Raw genomic sequence first — 14671 nt, 5'->3', positions numbered from 1 at the left:
TAATCTTTGTATCATTAGAAACCTGGTAGTATTTTTGAACGGTCATGCATCCCGCCCTCATTTTCCCCTGAGATGGGAAATCTTTGTATTTCTGAGTCTGAAAAGAATCTTCCAGTGACGCAAAATGACGATTTAGTGGGAGTGGCCTGCGGTGCTGTGCATTCTGGGATTTGGTGTCTTTCATCAGCATGAGCCAAAAAGACACTTTCTGCCTTTTCACGGCCAAGAAGGCACCAACTTTATTTTTTATCAAATATTTCACACTACTACATATATGACCCAATGTCGCGGCCAGTAGTACCTTTGTTTTGTTCGCTAAGTAATATTTTCCACGCTAAAATAACATGACAACATGACCGAAGAACATGCACGATACTATCGATGCTGTTGATGTAATTACACACAATAAGACTTACAGTAGTTGCTAACAAACACAATAGTTACGGCGTAAACGTTACTGTTGATGCACGTAGCAGCCATGTTGGATTTTAACTCGGGCCACTGAAGGGTCCGACTCGACGACGTATCAGACTGGCAACTTGGAATTTCTGACTTCCAAAATCCAATGGAACGCACCATAATGTATGTCAACGTCCAATTGCTGAATTGTATTCACTCTTAAATTCACCATCGCGCTGTCATTGGTTGGAGGAAACGTACCAGCTGCCCGCCCAGAAACGGCCCGAGTCAACCGGCACAAACTAAAATATCGAAAAATCAGAGGCCAGGGTCAGACACAGTCACTTTGGGGATGAGAATAGTTTCACATCATGCAGACTAATTCTGTTGGAGAAGGAGAGCCAAAGCCTGGGCACGAGCAGAGACTCATTTGCCAACATGTTGCATCGTTGATTTCCTGGATTTGTGAGCAAAAGCTTTAATTCCCTCCTCGTCCGGTGTGCCGTATTGACCAATAATCTGTGTGTAATCAGATTTCACTCAAATCAATTCTAAACCAGATTAACTTACATCAGTGAAATAGGCTTACTGGTGGTAATCAATGAACCTGCCAACAAAGACTGAGACAAATTATTATTACAATGTCACAATGCTTTATACATGATGTCATTTAAGTTTCATTCCTAATCACGTTGTCTTTTTTTTTTTTACATAATTTAAATAATATTTGGTCTAAATGAGCGCTGCTGTTGGAGATTTTGAGTCACTGGTATCGATTTTTTTCCCCCAGAAAAACAACAGATATACATTTTTCAATAAAATATAACGCGTAACTCCCAGAAAATAATCTCGTTTATAGAAATGTTTTATTTTCTCATGTGAATGCAATATGCTCCTATGAAACCTTCGGATGAGATCATTAAATGTTCTCAACAAATCGCACAACAAATCAAATCTTATGAGCATGGAGTTGATTCTAGTGCGCTCCAGAAACTTCATTTTTTCACTCCTCGTCTCTTTAGGGGCTCGGTACGTGTGAGTTTATTTATTTAACAAACCTCCCTCCCTACATAGCATGAACATGAACATGTAAATATGCCAGATTGTGGCCATCGGCTAGTCTCTTGGCAGGTCGGTGGTACCCACGTGTACAAATTTACATAACTCCACAACGACATGCAAAAACGTCAACAACATAAACTGTACATTATTGACACACATACGTTTATACAAGCATTAAAGTGGCTGTGCAATGTTTTTCAAAACAATCCAGGATAAGCTGACCTTCAGAGGTAAAGCCTGCTATGGGATGTAAAGTGCCGGAGTGTTAAAGGTGCTGAAGTTTTGCTCATGATTATGAGGTACTGACGTAAATGACACATTTGTTCTGGAGCCTGTTTCTTTAAAGTGCTGGTGTGATTGCACTGAGTTTGCATTTACAGACTACGTGTAGATAGTTCATAAAGTAACGATGACAAAATGTTGCCATGACTCTCTTTTAGTGCTCTCCTGCTCTTCTTAAATATTCCCCTTTTACTGTACTTTATACAATATATAAAATCTCTCGGAGGTAAATTAGAAACTTGTCTCTACATGTGTCGACAGATTTGGTTGTTCTTCAGATTTCAGTTTTTCATTCACTCCCTTTCAGGTTGAATCTGTGCATCAGCAAATCTGGGGATTGTGATTTCACTTCCTTCTAATACTGGGTTATTACAGCGAGTGCTTCTTTCCGGATTGAGGAAATACCCTTACGTGGTAAGATCATTAAACTATTTTTAAACTCCTTTGTCTTAAAACTGTTAAATGCATCCAACAAAAAAAGCTGAAATCAGGGCAGCTTGTCTGAGCTGGTGGAAGCTGGACGGGCTGGACAAACGTGGCTCTACTGAGGAAACAAAAAATAACTGGCAATAGGATCCTTTGATTTCTATGAGACTTCTAAGAAGAATATAAAGAGTTAGAGTTTTGTCTGGATGGGAACAACATGAGAACATGATCTTTATACATGTTCAATAGATGATATTTTAGGGATACCAGATACTGTCTTCATCGTGTTCTTCTTAAGTGATTAAATGTGTTGTAGGAGCCATAATGTGTGTTTTACTTCGGTTGATTATTTGTTATTTGTTCTTATTATTTCCGGTAATTAGCAGTGGGCGTGGTTTAATTTATTTTACCTGTGCATTTGGGATGGCGGGAGACTAGACAAAGAGGGTGAGTGAGTTTGAAATATTTTCTGTTGACCATCATCGTCATTATTATATAATCATCATCACCATAATCATCATTTTTGGACCTTTTGTTTAGAAATACCTTTCCTTTCCCTATATTGTTTGATAAATCTACAAAGGTATCTGGATTGTTGGACTTTTATATTTTAACAAGAACAAGTCACAGGTACAAACCCACTTTTTTTTTTAGTCTCTGTGCGGCACTTTTCAATCCTAACATAGTTACATTTGACACAACCTAAAATAAGTATTGCATTTAAAAACAACATAAACAGTAACACAGCAGGGATAAAAACCCAAAGGCATTTTATATATATATATATATATATATAAAAAAAAAAATAGTAAAATTATGATAAGGACTATTTAACGGGAGCATATTGCATTCACAGGAGACAATGAAAAGATCACCTTCTTTTTTCCGACTGACAGGCTAGAATGATGACACAGGTGAAGAATATCAGGGTAGGGCACACACAGAGAAATGTCATGTCAACCTCTCTGTGTACTCCTTGATTTGTCGTCTCCCAGTGTTTCCTTGAGATTAAAAAAAGATTTTCTTTGTTTCTCCTTTTGGAATTTTAAGTTGGACTTTGTTTGTTCCTTGAAAGAAGTAAAACTTCGTTTTTTGCCCTTTTGTTTAATTAAATATTTTCATTTACTTCTGCAGGGTATGTGTTGGTACAGTGGTTAGCGCTGTTACCTCACAGCGAGGAGGTTCCTGGTTTGAATCCCTGTCTGACAGGAGTCTCTCTGTGTGTTCTCTCCCGTGCATGTGTGGGTTCTCTCTGGGTACTCCAGCTTCCTCCCACAGTCCAAAGACGTGCTCGTCAGGTTCACTGGTGAATCTAAAATTGCCTGTAGGTGTGAATGTGAGTGTGGCTGGTCGTCTGTCTCTATATGTCAGGCCTGTGATTGACAGGTGAAAAGCGGTGTAGATAATGGGTGGATTTAGTTCATGCATGTGGGTCCTCTTCTTGGTTTTTGACTAACTGTGACAGAAGTGATATTTGGGATCAATAAAAAATAAATCCTTCTATCAGAGAAGAAAAAAAAAGAAGTACAGTGAAGTAAAAATACACATTTGTTTTATTCACATTTTGCTCAAATGTTTAAATTAACATCTGTTGTAAATATCAAAAGGCTCGGTGAACGCAGTCTTGAGTTGCAGTATTTTAAAATACTTTTATGGGCATTACTTCATCTGATTAACCACTGCATCAAATACATATAACGTCGACTGAAACCTTTATCACAATATTCTGGCATGTTTGCATTTGTGGCTCAAACAGAGACTTTTTGTTTCTAACAGTTTAGCTAAAGATCGAGGACAAAGGTCAGGTTAAAGAAGCATTAAGAGACTTTCAGTGCAAACACACTGCGCACATCGTTAGCTACTGTACATTACAAACTCTGTGTCAGTTAGTGCAGGAATGTCCCTTCAGTACTGTACTTAAAGAAACAGTGACTGAACATCTGGCCACAAGAGGGCATCAGAGAGCTGCTATCATTTTTGCACTGATATTAACAATTAATGCTACAATAAAAATGTGGTTTTTTTTCATCCAAAGTGTCCCAGTTCTGCCAGCTGACTCTCTTTCAAAAGCTCAGAAAATGTTCAGCTACAAACTCCAGACTTTTGATGTGTCACACTTTTTTCCCCGAACGCCCAGCAGTGAAACAAAACACCACCTGCCTCAGTCACTTTGTGCTGCAGAGACGGACCCTTTTTTTTATATTGAAGCAGCAGAGTGTCCCCTCACAGAGAGGCAGGCTTTAAGAAACGGGCTCCAACATTTTCTGTCAGTGAGGCAGATTCCTTCATCCCATTTGGATTTACAGCGGCGAGCTAACTGGGCTTCATCTGCATAACAATGAAAAGGAAAAGCTGTTGAGAGGGATTGGCACAGTGAGGCTGAGGCAGCAGAGAAGAAGAAAAGTTTTTAAAAAAAAGTCAAATATAAAAGGAAGAGAAGATGAGAGGGCTGAGTGGAAAGTTAAAAAAATGCAAGTTAATCTGATGGAGCCAGGGGCTGGTTCACTGATAACAGTCACACTTTATCCCCCATGAGACGGAGACGGGCCGAGTGGAAGAAGAACTCAAATCTCAAACTAAACGGAGGAAGTATTATTTGTTTTTACAGGAACATTTAAATTGAATTTTGAAGAAAGAAAATTTGCATCAGAATCAAAATCCAATCAAATTAAGGAGCAAAACTTTGAGGACATTTTTTGAGGTTGTGCTGTTGTACCAAATATTGCAGCCTTTAGCCCATGACTGAACCTTCAATATGTCAATATTAAAGGCCATATTGCTTTTATAGATCAATATCAACACTGTAATAAGAAAGAACAACAGATCATTTCTGCGTCGGCTCCTTTTTTTTCAACACCTCAGGATGCTGCTGCTCATGACAAAAAAGACAAATTCAATCAGAGTGGTAAATGTTTATTGATAACTCCAGGATCCAAATGAAGAAACATGGAAAATCATTCACATGTAAACATGTTGTTTAAGGTCACTTGAATGTTTCTGAGTGATGGGCAGGACACGCTGTAGCAATGAGGAGATGATATCCCGCTGGAAGTCTACGTCAATAAAATGTCAACATGATCAAATTTAGAACATTTCTCGCGTAAAGCTGAGCATGCAGAAGATCGTTCCCAGCAGCCTTCATTCATTAAACGGTCTTGAAATGATCAACATGGTCCAAAAGAGTTCATCAGTTTCCATCACATCCTTCATATCAGGCGTGTTTAAGATATCAGAGGCTTCAGAGATACATAGAGTTTAATCCCTAAAATATCGACGACCTCTTCACCATGTTCCTCTAACTCTAACATGTGTCTCTAGTCTGTCTACAAACCCCCCAATGATGAGAAAAGTCCATCCTCTCCGTCTTCTGCCTGCTCCACTTTTCAGAAAATGTGTGCTCAAACAGGCCGTTAGGAGATTTTCCTTTCATGACATCACAAAGGGCAGTAGCCCCTCCCCCCAGGTGGGTGACACTCCCACAGCTAGGTGTTTGTTCTGCCCTCTGAGTCTGCCTTCTCACCGTAAACAATCGGACATGGAGCGAGAAAGCACCGAGACACCTAAGACCTTCCAAAGAGGGGGTGTGGTCAGACACAGCTCATTTACATATTTAAAGGTACAGACACAGAAACAGCCTGTTCTGAGCAGGGCTGAAATAGAGGGGTTTATAGACATGATCAACTACAGGATCAGAGTGGATTTAGAACAAGAAACTTCACACACATGTTTTGGGGAGATCTGAGACTCACTTAATCGTTTTGAAAATTTCTATGATATGAGACCTTTAAACAAGACACTACTGAAATCTTTTGTCAGGTCGTACTGCCATGTGAGCGTCACATCCTGAAACATGATTTTTATTTTCCTACGCAGTGAGTGGGAAAACATCTTCTACCTCGTAATTAAATGAAAGACAGCACACAAAAAGGTTATTTACACCTTCAAGTAGCTGTTATATTTTTGGATGAAGGGAGAAAAACAAGTCAACTAAATGATCATAAAAAGCTTTCACACAGAGAAGGCGTGTAACCGTGCCGACTCGCTGTGAGGTAACTCAGCCAACCACCGCGCCCCTGTTCTTCCTTTTAATTAACTTTTAAATTATTAATTAATCAATGAGTGCAGGTTATGGATCCACTGATAATTGAAGACCTTATTTCTGGTGTTTAATTACTGCAGCGCTCTCATTTTTAGATTCTCAAGTCCCTACACACACACGCACGCACGCACATACGCACGCACGCACGCACACACACACCATTACAGGCTCCTGATTCTGTTTCCAATAAAATTACAAGGCCTCAGCTTGTTTTAAAACAGTTGACGACTCTTTTTAGCTCAAAAGGTCAAAACCATTAGTTGTTATCTCTTATTTATTGTAGAAGGACAAAGAATTGTGGCGGTACATCTTCTACTTTCTGTATCACACTGCTGTTACGACCTTTAAAGGAACATGTAAAGTGTGTACTGTGAAACTGCGTCTGCTCAGGGCTTTAAAAAAGTGACTCAGGGATGCATTGGTATTGTAAGAAAAATGTAAAAATGGCAGAGGAGATACCCGCACATCAAGTCGACTGGGCAAGAAAGCCACAAAGAAATAGACATGTGTGTGTAAGTTTGAGTTTTCTAAGTCACTCTTTCATTTTAAGAACTCTAATCTACTGACAATGCAAGTTGACGTCTGTTAAAGGAAGAATGTTTGACTTTTTGATCCAGTAGATGTCGCCCTTGAGCTCCAGCATGAAACCAAAACAAACTTCTGTTAGGCCACGCCTCCTCCATACTGAAGCCTCCGCTCTCCTCCAGAGACACACCTCCACCCCCCCTCCACTCGCGTTCACAGGAAGGAGTTATCAATTAGAAAGCTGCATAATTTAACACCATTAAGCAAGTGGTGGACAAAACTGTTCTTTGCTCGAGCTGCAATCACCTGTGTCCTGCATTGTTGTGTTAGCATGCTAATGTTAGCGCTCTTTAGTTAGCTCGTAGCTTCACATTGTTGTGTTAGCATGCTAATGTTAGCGCTCTTTAGTTAGCTGGTAGCTTCACATTTCATGTAAACTGACACAGAATGAGCGTGATCTAAAAACTCTTACTAACATCCAAATAATCAGTGAGTATGTTCTTCTTCTTCTCTCTAGTTCTTGACTAAAACAGCTTTTATACACAAGGGGAGGAGCCGGCCGTCCCGTCCATGTAAACACGGCTCTGACAACAACACAGCCAGCGGGACTCGAGCTTCTCCCTCATTGTAGACAGTCAGGACTCAGAGACACATTTACACAGGACAGACTTTACGATTTACTTATGCGTTGAACGTTGCACATTCTTCCTTTAAAGGATAAACTGTGCCCACCTCGGATGTTTACAACGGTCACCATCTTAGTTTAGCATGCTAACTTTGCTAACAAACCCAAACAAACATTATAGTAAAGTCTAACTTAACAAGTTTAGCACATGGTTGTGAAATTAATCCAGCTGTTTATTAAAATATAGGTTAAGATATCATATGAGGCATTAAAACCAGAGACGCCAGACTGAAGAGAGTGAGCCAGCTGTTTCTGTTTTCATCGCTTTCCTCCAGTGTAAACTCTGCTAAATCTCCGCCGTAACCACCGCGATGAAAGGATTTTTTTTACAATTCATGATAATTTTTTCTGACAGAAAATGTTGCACAGCCCTGTCACGCTGTTGTTGTTGGAATTACGTCGTCCTCTGAACAGTTTATCCACACAGTCAATCAGATGTTCAGACCGAGTCTCCGTGGACCAGCTGGTCAGCTGCCACAGAAAATATTCATCACATTTACGCTTTGCTAGATCCTCAAAACCACACAGAGCGGCGCTGAGAGTGGCCTAATGTACTTCACATAAATATTTGATCAAGAGTTTTCCTCAGCTTCTTAAAGAGCTGTTTTTTAAAAATGCCCTGTAGGAATGGCCCGGGGCTGCATGTCAAAACTTTGTCAAATTAAATTCTTAAGTTATCATGATTTATGGAGCGTTCATGGGGTGCATGTTGTTCTGCATGAAGCATTTTCATTGGGTTTAAAGTCCTTCAGAGACAGGTGAGGCTTCATAAGAGCCTTTGTGCTGGCAGAGCCCACAAGCTACATTTCCAGGTGCTAACTGTTGCTGGGTTATGAAAGTTGTCTCGCAGCACCGCAGCTTCCCTCGTTGACGGCCTGTTTTAAAATGCTTCATATTTATCTGACTGCTGGTCTTTGGTAAAGAAAAAGAAGCCATGTGCAGCGGTATAGGAAAATGGAGGATGCAACCCATCGTGATAACGATCCGGGTGACAGGATAATCGAGTCCTGATGCCAGTGAAGCTGCACATATGCCAGCCTAGAGGTTTTTTCCAAGCAGAAAAGCGCTGGCTGTACGCTCGCTATACTCATTGAACACAATCAAAAAAAAGACGCTGACGTTCAGGAAAAAAAGGCAAGGTGGACACGGGCCTTATAAACACATAACATACTTTAACAGAGAGGAATGTTTTTTTGATACTTGAGGCCCTAAAAAAAGACAAAAATGTTGTTTTTATACCTCTTCAGAATTGAGTTGTTTATTTCACATCATTCATCTTTTTTTGTCTTTGTTGAGCTTTGTGTTAACTCTGAAATCTCCCGTGTATTTATAACCTACTTAACTTAAGATGAAGCACTTTCAGTGTTAGTTTGGATGTTGACAGACACAGAAGTTTCTCTGTGTTGTAAATCTGATGAGTTAAAGAACAGACTCTTTGCCTTCATGACTGAAACTCTTCATTTAGACCTTTTTGTTTTAAAGAGTGTGGAAAATAAAAAGCCACGTCTCTGGATCATTTAGCAGCGATTTTCAGCTGCGGAAAGTCTCCGTCACAGCACATTATGGCTACCCGGCTCGTAGCCGGCGCTGGAGATTTTTATGATACCAGAACAGACTCGAGTGACAAAATGTCTCCAAAAGATCACAGCGCTTATGTTTGCAGCTCGAGACATTTGAAAACACGTTTCTCTTCCTAGACATCCCGATACAAACAAACAACATCTTCTCAAAGACTCAGAAGTCTTTGTCTGTTTTCTGCAGCCTTGTTGTTCTTTAGCACAAAATAATGATCAAAAACTTTGTGCATAACAAGTGTTTAAATCACAAACTGTGACTTCTTGTGCTTCTCATGCTAATTATGTTCTCCTCTGAAAAAAGAGGAATCACAGCGATGCTTGTGTTTCTATTTTCACCGAGGAGACTTCCTCTTATGGGAAAGTTTGGTCCAAGCTTTTCCTCATAAGAGCACTAACGTCTCTGCTGAAGAATTTATTCCTTTTTTTTTTTTTTTTTTTAAGAGAGCAAACCTTTCTCAGATATAACCAAATTATTCTGATGCGTCCTGCAGATCAATTTAAATCAAAATGGACGATCACGCAGAGAAGACCAGCGTCTCATTACATGACCGACAGGAAGAAGTCAGCGATGCGTTCAAAGTCTGGGGCATGTGAAAGCTTGTCTCTGTGTGTTATCAGGGGGAAAGATCAGATTTTTCTAAGTTGACATTTTTCTCCCTTCATCAGTGTTGTGAGTCTGACGGCGTCCTGACAGCCACGTGCGTCCAGTCACTCGTACTGTACTGCAGCTGCTGAGCTGAATCAGCTCCCCCTCGCTCAGAGACAGAGGAGATGGAAATGACTTGACTTGGATATTATTAGCTCATCCTCACTCTCTGCAGGACTGATCCGCTTTGACGTCGCTCAGAATCATCTGGTTTTGAACGCCTACAGCCACGGCGCCTTCGCCTATGATGCTGCGATGTGAATCACTGGAAACGTTTTGATGCCCTATGTCTCGATTTAAATTCCAAAGCATCTTCCATTCATCTTTTTCATTACTCCATTTTTTTAACATTTATTTGTTTTACTACAAACCTTGAAGGAAGGCTGCTGGGACAGATCCTTGAATAGACACACACACAATATAAAAGACGAGACAAACCAAACCACAGTCGCAGAAACAAGCACTTTTACATTTTGAGAACATTTCAAACACATTTAAGCATCCGGTCTGAATGAATCTCAGTCAGTTTGCTGAGGGTCATTTTTTTTTTTTTTTACAGACAAACAACGCTACAAAAATCAAAATCACTCTCCAGGCCTGGAGCGATAACCTTCGCTGGGACAAACGTCGCTGCATCAGAACAATGTGGAGGTGATTCAGCGTCACATGACGGCGATGGTCTGAGTCTCTCTGGCATGCTCCGGTAAATGAGAGTCTGGATTGAGCGTCACCCTGCGGGTCCATCTGTGCTTTAGGGGATGAGGACGGAGACACTGCATTCTGTTTCTGAAAGACCCTGAGTGAACGCAGAACTGAATGTTTGGTTGAAGCCAGTGCCCAGCTACACCCTCTATGAACACCTTCATCAGATTTTAAAGCAAGACTTGAACTAATAGCTTGATATTTGGGAAACGTCTAAGAGGAGAAACTGAAGCAACTCGAGTCTGTAATATGAAGCAAGACTTTTGTGGCGATTAGCTTAGCTTAGCATAAAGAATGGAAACAAAGGGAAACAGTTAGCCTGACTCTTCAGGCTTAAATCCACCCACAGCGTCTATAAAGCTCATACATCGTTCACATCATTTTAATTAATTGACAAACATGTTTCCTTAATATTTCAGAACTACAACCGTTGTAAAGCTGCAGGCTGCATGCATGTGTATGTGGAATTAAAAATGTCATTTTATAAAAACTTTCTTTTTTTTTGTTAAATAAAAAAATAAAACAACTTGTAAATAATTCAGAATGGGAAGTGGTCGGGTCGCCAGAAAGTTTAATTGACAGTGGACACAGAGCATCCCTGTAACCATAGCAACCCAGAGAGAGAGAAGCTGTCCTGCCCACTGATTTCTCAGAGTGAATAAACAAAAAAAGTGCCAGCGTCCATATTAGGTAGGGATGTTCCCAGCCGAGTCATTTCTTAGTCGGATAACAGAAAATTAAAATTCTGTTAAACCAACGAGTCAATTTTTATTTCAAAGTCCCCAGTCGACTCTCAAACTGTCGGCTGGTGAACGAAGTCATTTGGTTTGCAGAGTGTGGGGTTAACTTTTTCACCGCCTGCCTTCAGTCCTCCCTGCAGCTAAACCTCCACACGCCTAAATGTAGTCACCCACCACTCCGGTTGATGTCAGTTAAACTACGACGTTAATCCCGACCCTGCCAGCTTTATATTCTCAACTCAAGCCGAAACCACAGCGTGTCCTATTCACTCTTTTTAGCGTCAATTAAACCTACTTGAAACAGAATGTTAATCACTGAGTTTTATTGAAGCTGGATCATTTTTAATCAGATCTACATGTAGCTGTTTCCCTCTGTTTCCACGTCTTTGTGCTAAGCTAAGCTAACAGTCTTGTGGTTCTTGTGTCCTTGTTATCATAATGACAGAAGTCATCAGCCTTTTCATGTAACTCTAACAAAGCGTTGAATGCATTTCTGGAGATGTTGAAATGTGTCCTTGAAGGATTTGCAAGAAACTTTTCTAAACAACAAAAAAAAAGTGAAGTTGTGCAAAAAAGAAAAAGTCTGGATTAAGAAACAGACTCTCCTCTGTGTTTGTGTTCACACTGAAAAGGCTTGTTGTTCTTTGTTTACTCTGTGAGGGAGTGTTTGCAGAACCCTGGGGGGAAAGGCATTAAATAAATTAAAAAACACACACAAAAGAAGCTAAATTAAACATTTAAATCAGGAAAACTGGAGAAAAAAGAAAAAGATTAAAGCGCTGTGTTAGCAAGTCCCAAGATATGAACTTCCTCTGCTCACAGTGAGTTTTATTCAGGCTTCATTTGAGTTAAAAAACTGTTGCGTTTACCAAAACTGAAGAAGATTTAAAGACAAGGAAAACCCTCTGAAAGAAATCATCAGAGCTTAGTAACGGGTTTGAAATCTCCCTTTTTCATCTCCCCAAACATCAGAAATCTGAGGATCTGTATGTAACTGGGCACTGGCCTGCAAAAAGGCATTTTCCTGTATACTCTGTCGAGCTGTAGTAAGCATGCACTTATGAGTTATTGATGAGCAACATGTTTGTTGAAGAGCAGATCCATGAGAAAACAACAATCCACAGCTCTTCCCTTTGAATGCTGAGGGACGGATAATGAGAAAAAAAAAAAAAAGGAGGAGAGAGTGAAATGAGAAAAGGAAACCTCCTACACCACAGTATGTTTGACTGTGGGCTCGCAGAGCGCCGGCATTCTCATAGAGATTAAACTCCCCTCACTCTGCTTCTCGGTTTCGGGGGGTGGTGGTGGGAAATATAAAAAAGAAAAACACTGGCTTGCTTTGAAAGAAGCAGCAGCTCTTCATTTAGCACGGTAAACAAGGAGCTTTGAAGTCGGCCATTTAAAATAGGATTTACATGAATAAATAAATCGTTTGAGCTCCAGCACTGTTCATGAAATCGCACAAGAAGGCAGACGGCTCCGGGTAATCGCCTGTGAAGCCGACACACACACACACACACACACACTGCACATAATGTGGAGACGCTCTTATCGTTCTTAATAAATACCACACCGGCTCTGTTTGGTTTTTAACTTTTCAATCATGATCCTGGGAAATGTTCCGTGTTATGAATGTCACGACTGTCTTATCAGGCGAGATGAAGAAATCAAATCAAAGTTCATATGAAACACTTTATTGATGCCTTTTCTTTCACTTCATTGGCTCGTGGCATCTCACAAAGATTCTCTCTGTCGTGTGAATGAACAATGACATCTTTCTTAGCTTTCGTAGCTGCAGATGTGCTTCACATACCTCCATGTAAAACACAAAAATAATAATAATAATAATAATAAAATTTAAAATAACTAGTGGACTTTCTTGTCTCTGCTGGGGATGGGGTTCGATAGCTTTTGATCAAATGCTCGCTCAGTAAAGAATCCACTGATCAATTCTCACTCAAACATTAAAATCATGAAAAAGTTTAAATATAAGTTAAATAAGTTCAAAGAAGTTTGTAAACACCTTTTTTTAAAGCTTAAAACTTATATTTTAACTGTTTCATTGTAATCATTTATTAGCTGCAGCATTATATGTCTGTTATTAAAAACCAGTAATGTCCATTAAAGATGCTAACTTAAATCATAGACTGTGTAACAAATGGACAGCAGAATCCCTCGCCTCAAGTGAAGCCAAAAGACTGGCTGCAGTATTGCTCATAAACCCCGCCTCCTCCATGGTAACAGATGGGTCAATCTATATACTCAAAACGCTCTTCAGATACATCCCCCCCCCCCCCCCCCGACTCCCCTTAGATATACTCTCCCCGTATTATGGGTTTAAATTACTTAACCACACATTTCCAGTGGAAGTAAAAAGTGTTTGTGTTAATGTTTAATTTATAACTTGCACATAAACACAGACTACCTTCATCTGTCGTCCCGGATTAACCTGAACGTCAGCCTCATCGCTGCCACAGTAAAGGCGGGTAGCACTTCACATAAATATGCCACTTTCCTCTTTAAGTTTTGGTTATTAGAAATGAACTAGATTAAGGATACGTAACAGCTTTGATAAGAGAGTCATTAGCTTTGGAGCTGAAAGGATCCAGCTATCGGAGCCCATCCCTGCTCTACCTGCTCTCAGGTGCGTCTGCTCTGCTTACATTTTGAGTGTCATGGATGAAGAACAGAAACAAAACATGTGCAGCGCTGCCCGTCTGTGGATCAGTCTTTGCTTACATGATTGTGACAGCCACTAGTTTGGTTCCCACGTCTTGGAAGCCCTCTGACACCGACGCCGGCTTTTCATCATCCTCCCTCTCCCTCCTCCTCCTCCTCCTCCTCCTCTTCCTCGAGTTTATCGGTACGGCGGCTCAGGCTGTTGAGGGTTCGGCCTGTAAAGCTGCTGCACCCTCACCGGCCGCCCGTTAGCCGGCCAGCCGCCCGGCAACTGTCCGATGACCCTGAGGCCGACCGGCTGTCCGTGTCCCGGGAGCTGGGTGCTGGGGCTGAGGATGTGGGTCTGTCCCGGTTGAGAGTCGGCCTGAGGGGTACTACTTTGAAAACACGGCGCCGAAGCGGGAGGAGAAACGGGGTAATGAGGGAGGAGGATGGCCGGCGTGAGGCCGTAGCGTACCTGGAACACTCTCAGCGGCCCCTGCGCTACAAAGCCGTTGTGCCTCTGCGGCTCCTGAGGCTGCTCCGAGTCCTTCCTCACCTCGGGGACTTTACTCTCCTCCGCCCGTTTGATTTTCACCAGCTGCCGCTTGGACTGCACGACCTCCTGCATCTTCTCCGCTTGAGCCCGGCGGATATGATACGTCTTCCTGGAGCTTTGGAAGGAGTCCAGAAACTCATCCAGGCTTACGTTCCCCTCCATGAACTTCTCCAGCAGCTCCTGTGAAGCAGGGTAGACAAATAAACCGACATCAGCAGACAGGACGACACACAAAGGGAGGTCCCAGCGCGGGGAGTCCTCCAAAACAAACGCCTCTTAAGTATGAAGAGGATTTAATACGCTCGGGGATG

At 41.2% G+C, this 14671-nt stretch overlaps 1 protein-coding gene across 1 annotated transcript in view; it reads right to left on the bottom strand.

Moving 5' to 3' along the window:
* Nucleotides 1-5066: 5066 nt before the first annotated feature.
* Nucleotides 5067-14671, bottom strand: part of vps37d (VPS37D subunit of ESCRT-I) — a 44824-nt gene continuing 35219 nt past the window's right edge. Inside the window, exon 4 of the mRNA XM_020647130.3 lies at nucleotides 5067-14540. Within this exon, the coding sequence (XP_020502786.1) occupies nucleotides 14001-14540 (540 nt within the window). The 3' untranslated portion in view covers nucleotides 5067-14000. The remainder of the gene's footprint in view (nucleotides 14541-14671) is intronic.

This window comes from Labrus bergylta, chromosome 14 (assembly GCF_963930695.1).
Source record: "Labrus bergylta chromosome 14, fLabBer1.1, whole genome shotgun sequence".
In the NCBI taxonomy this organism is placed as follows: domain Eukaryota; kingdom Metazoa; phylum Chordata; class Actinopteri; order Labriformes; family Labridae; genus Labrus; species Labrus bergylta.
This window is presented reverse-complemented; position numbering and strand designations above follow the sequence as displayed.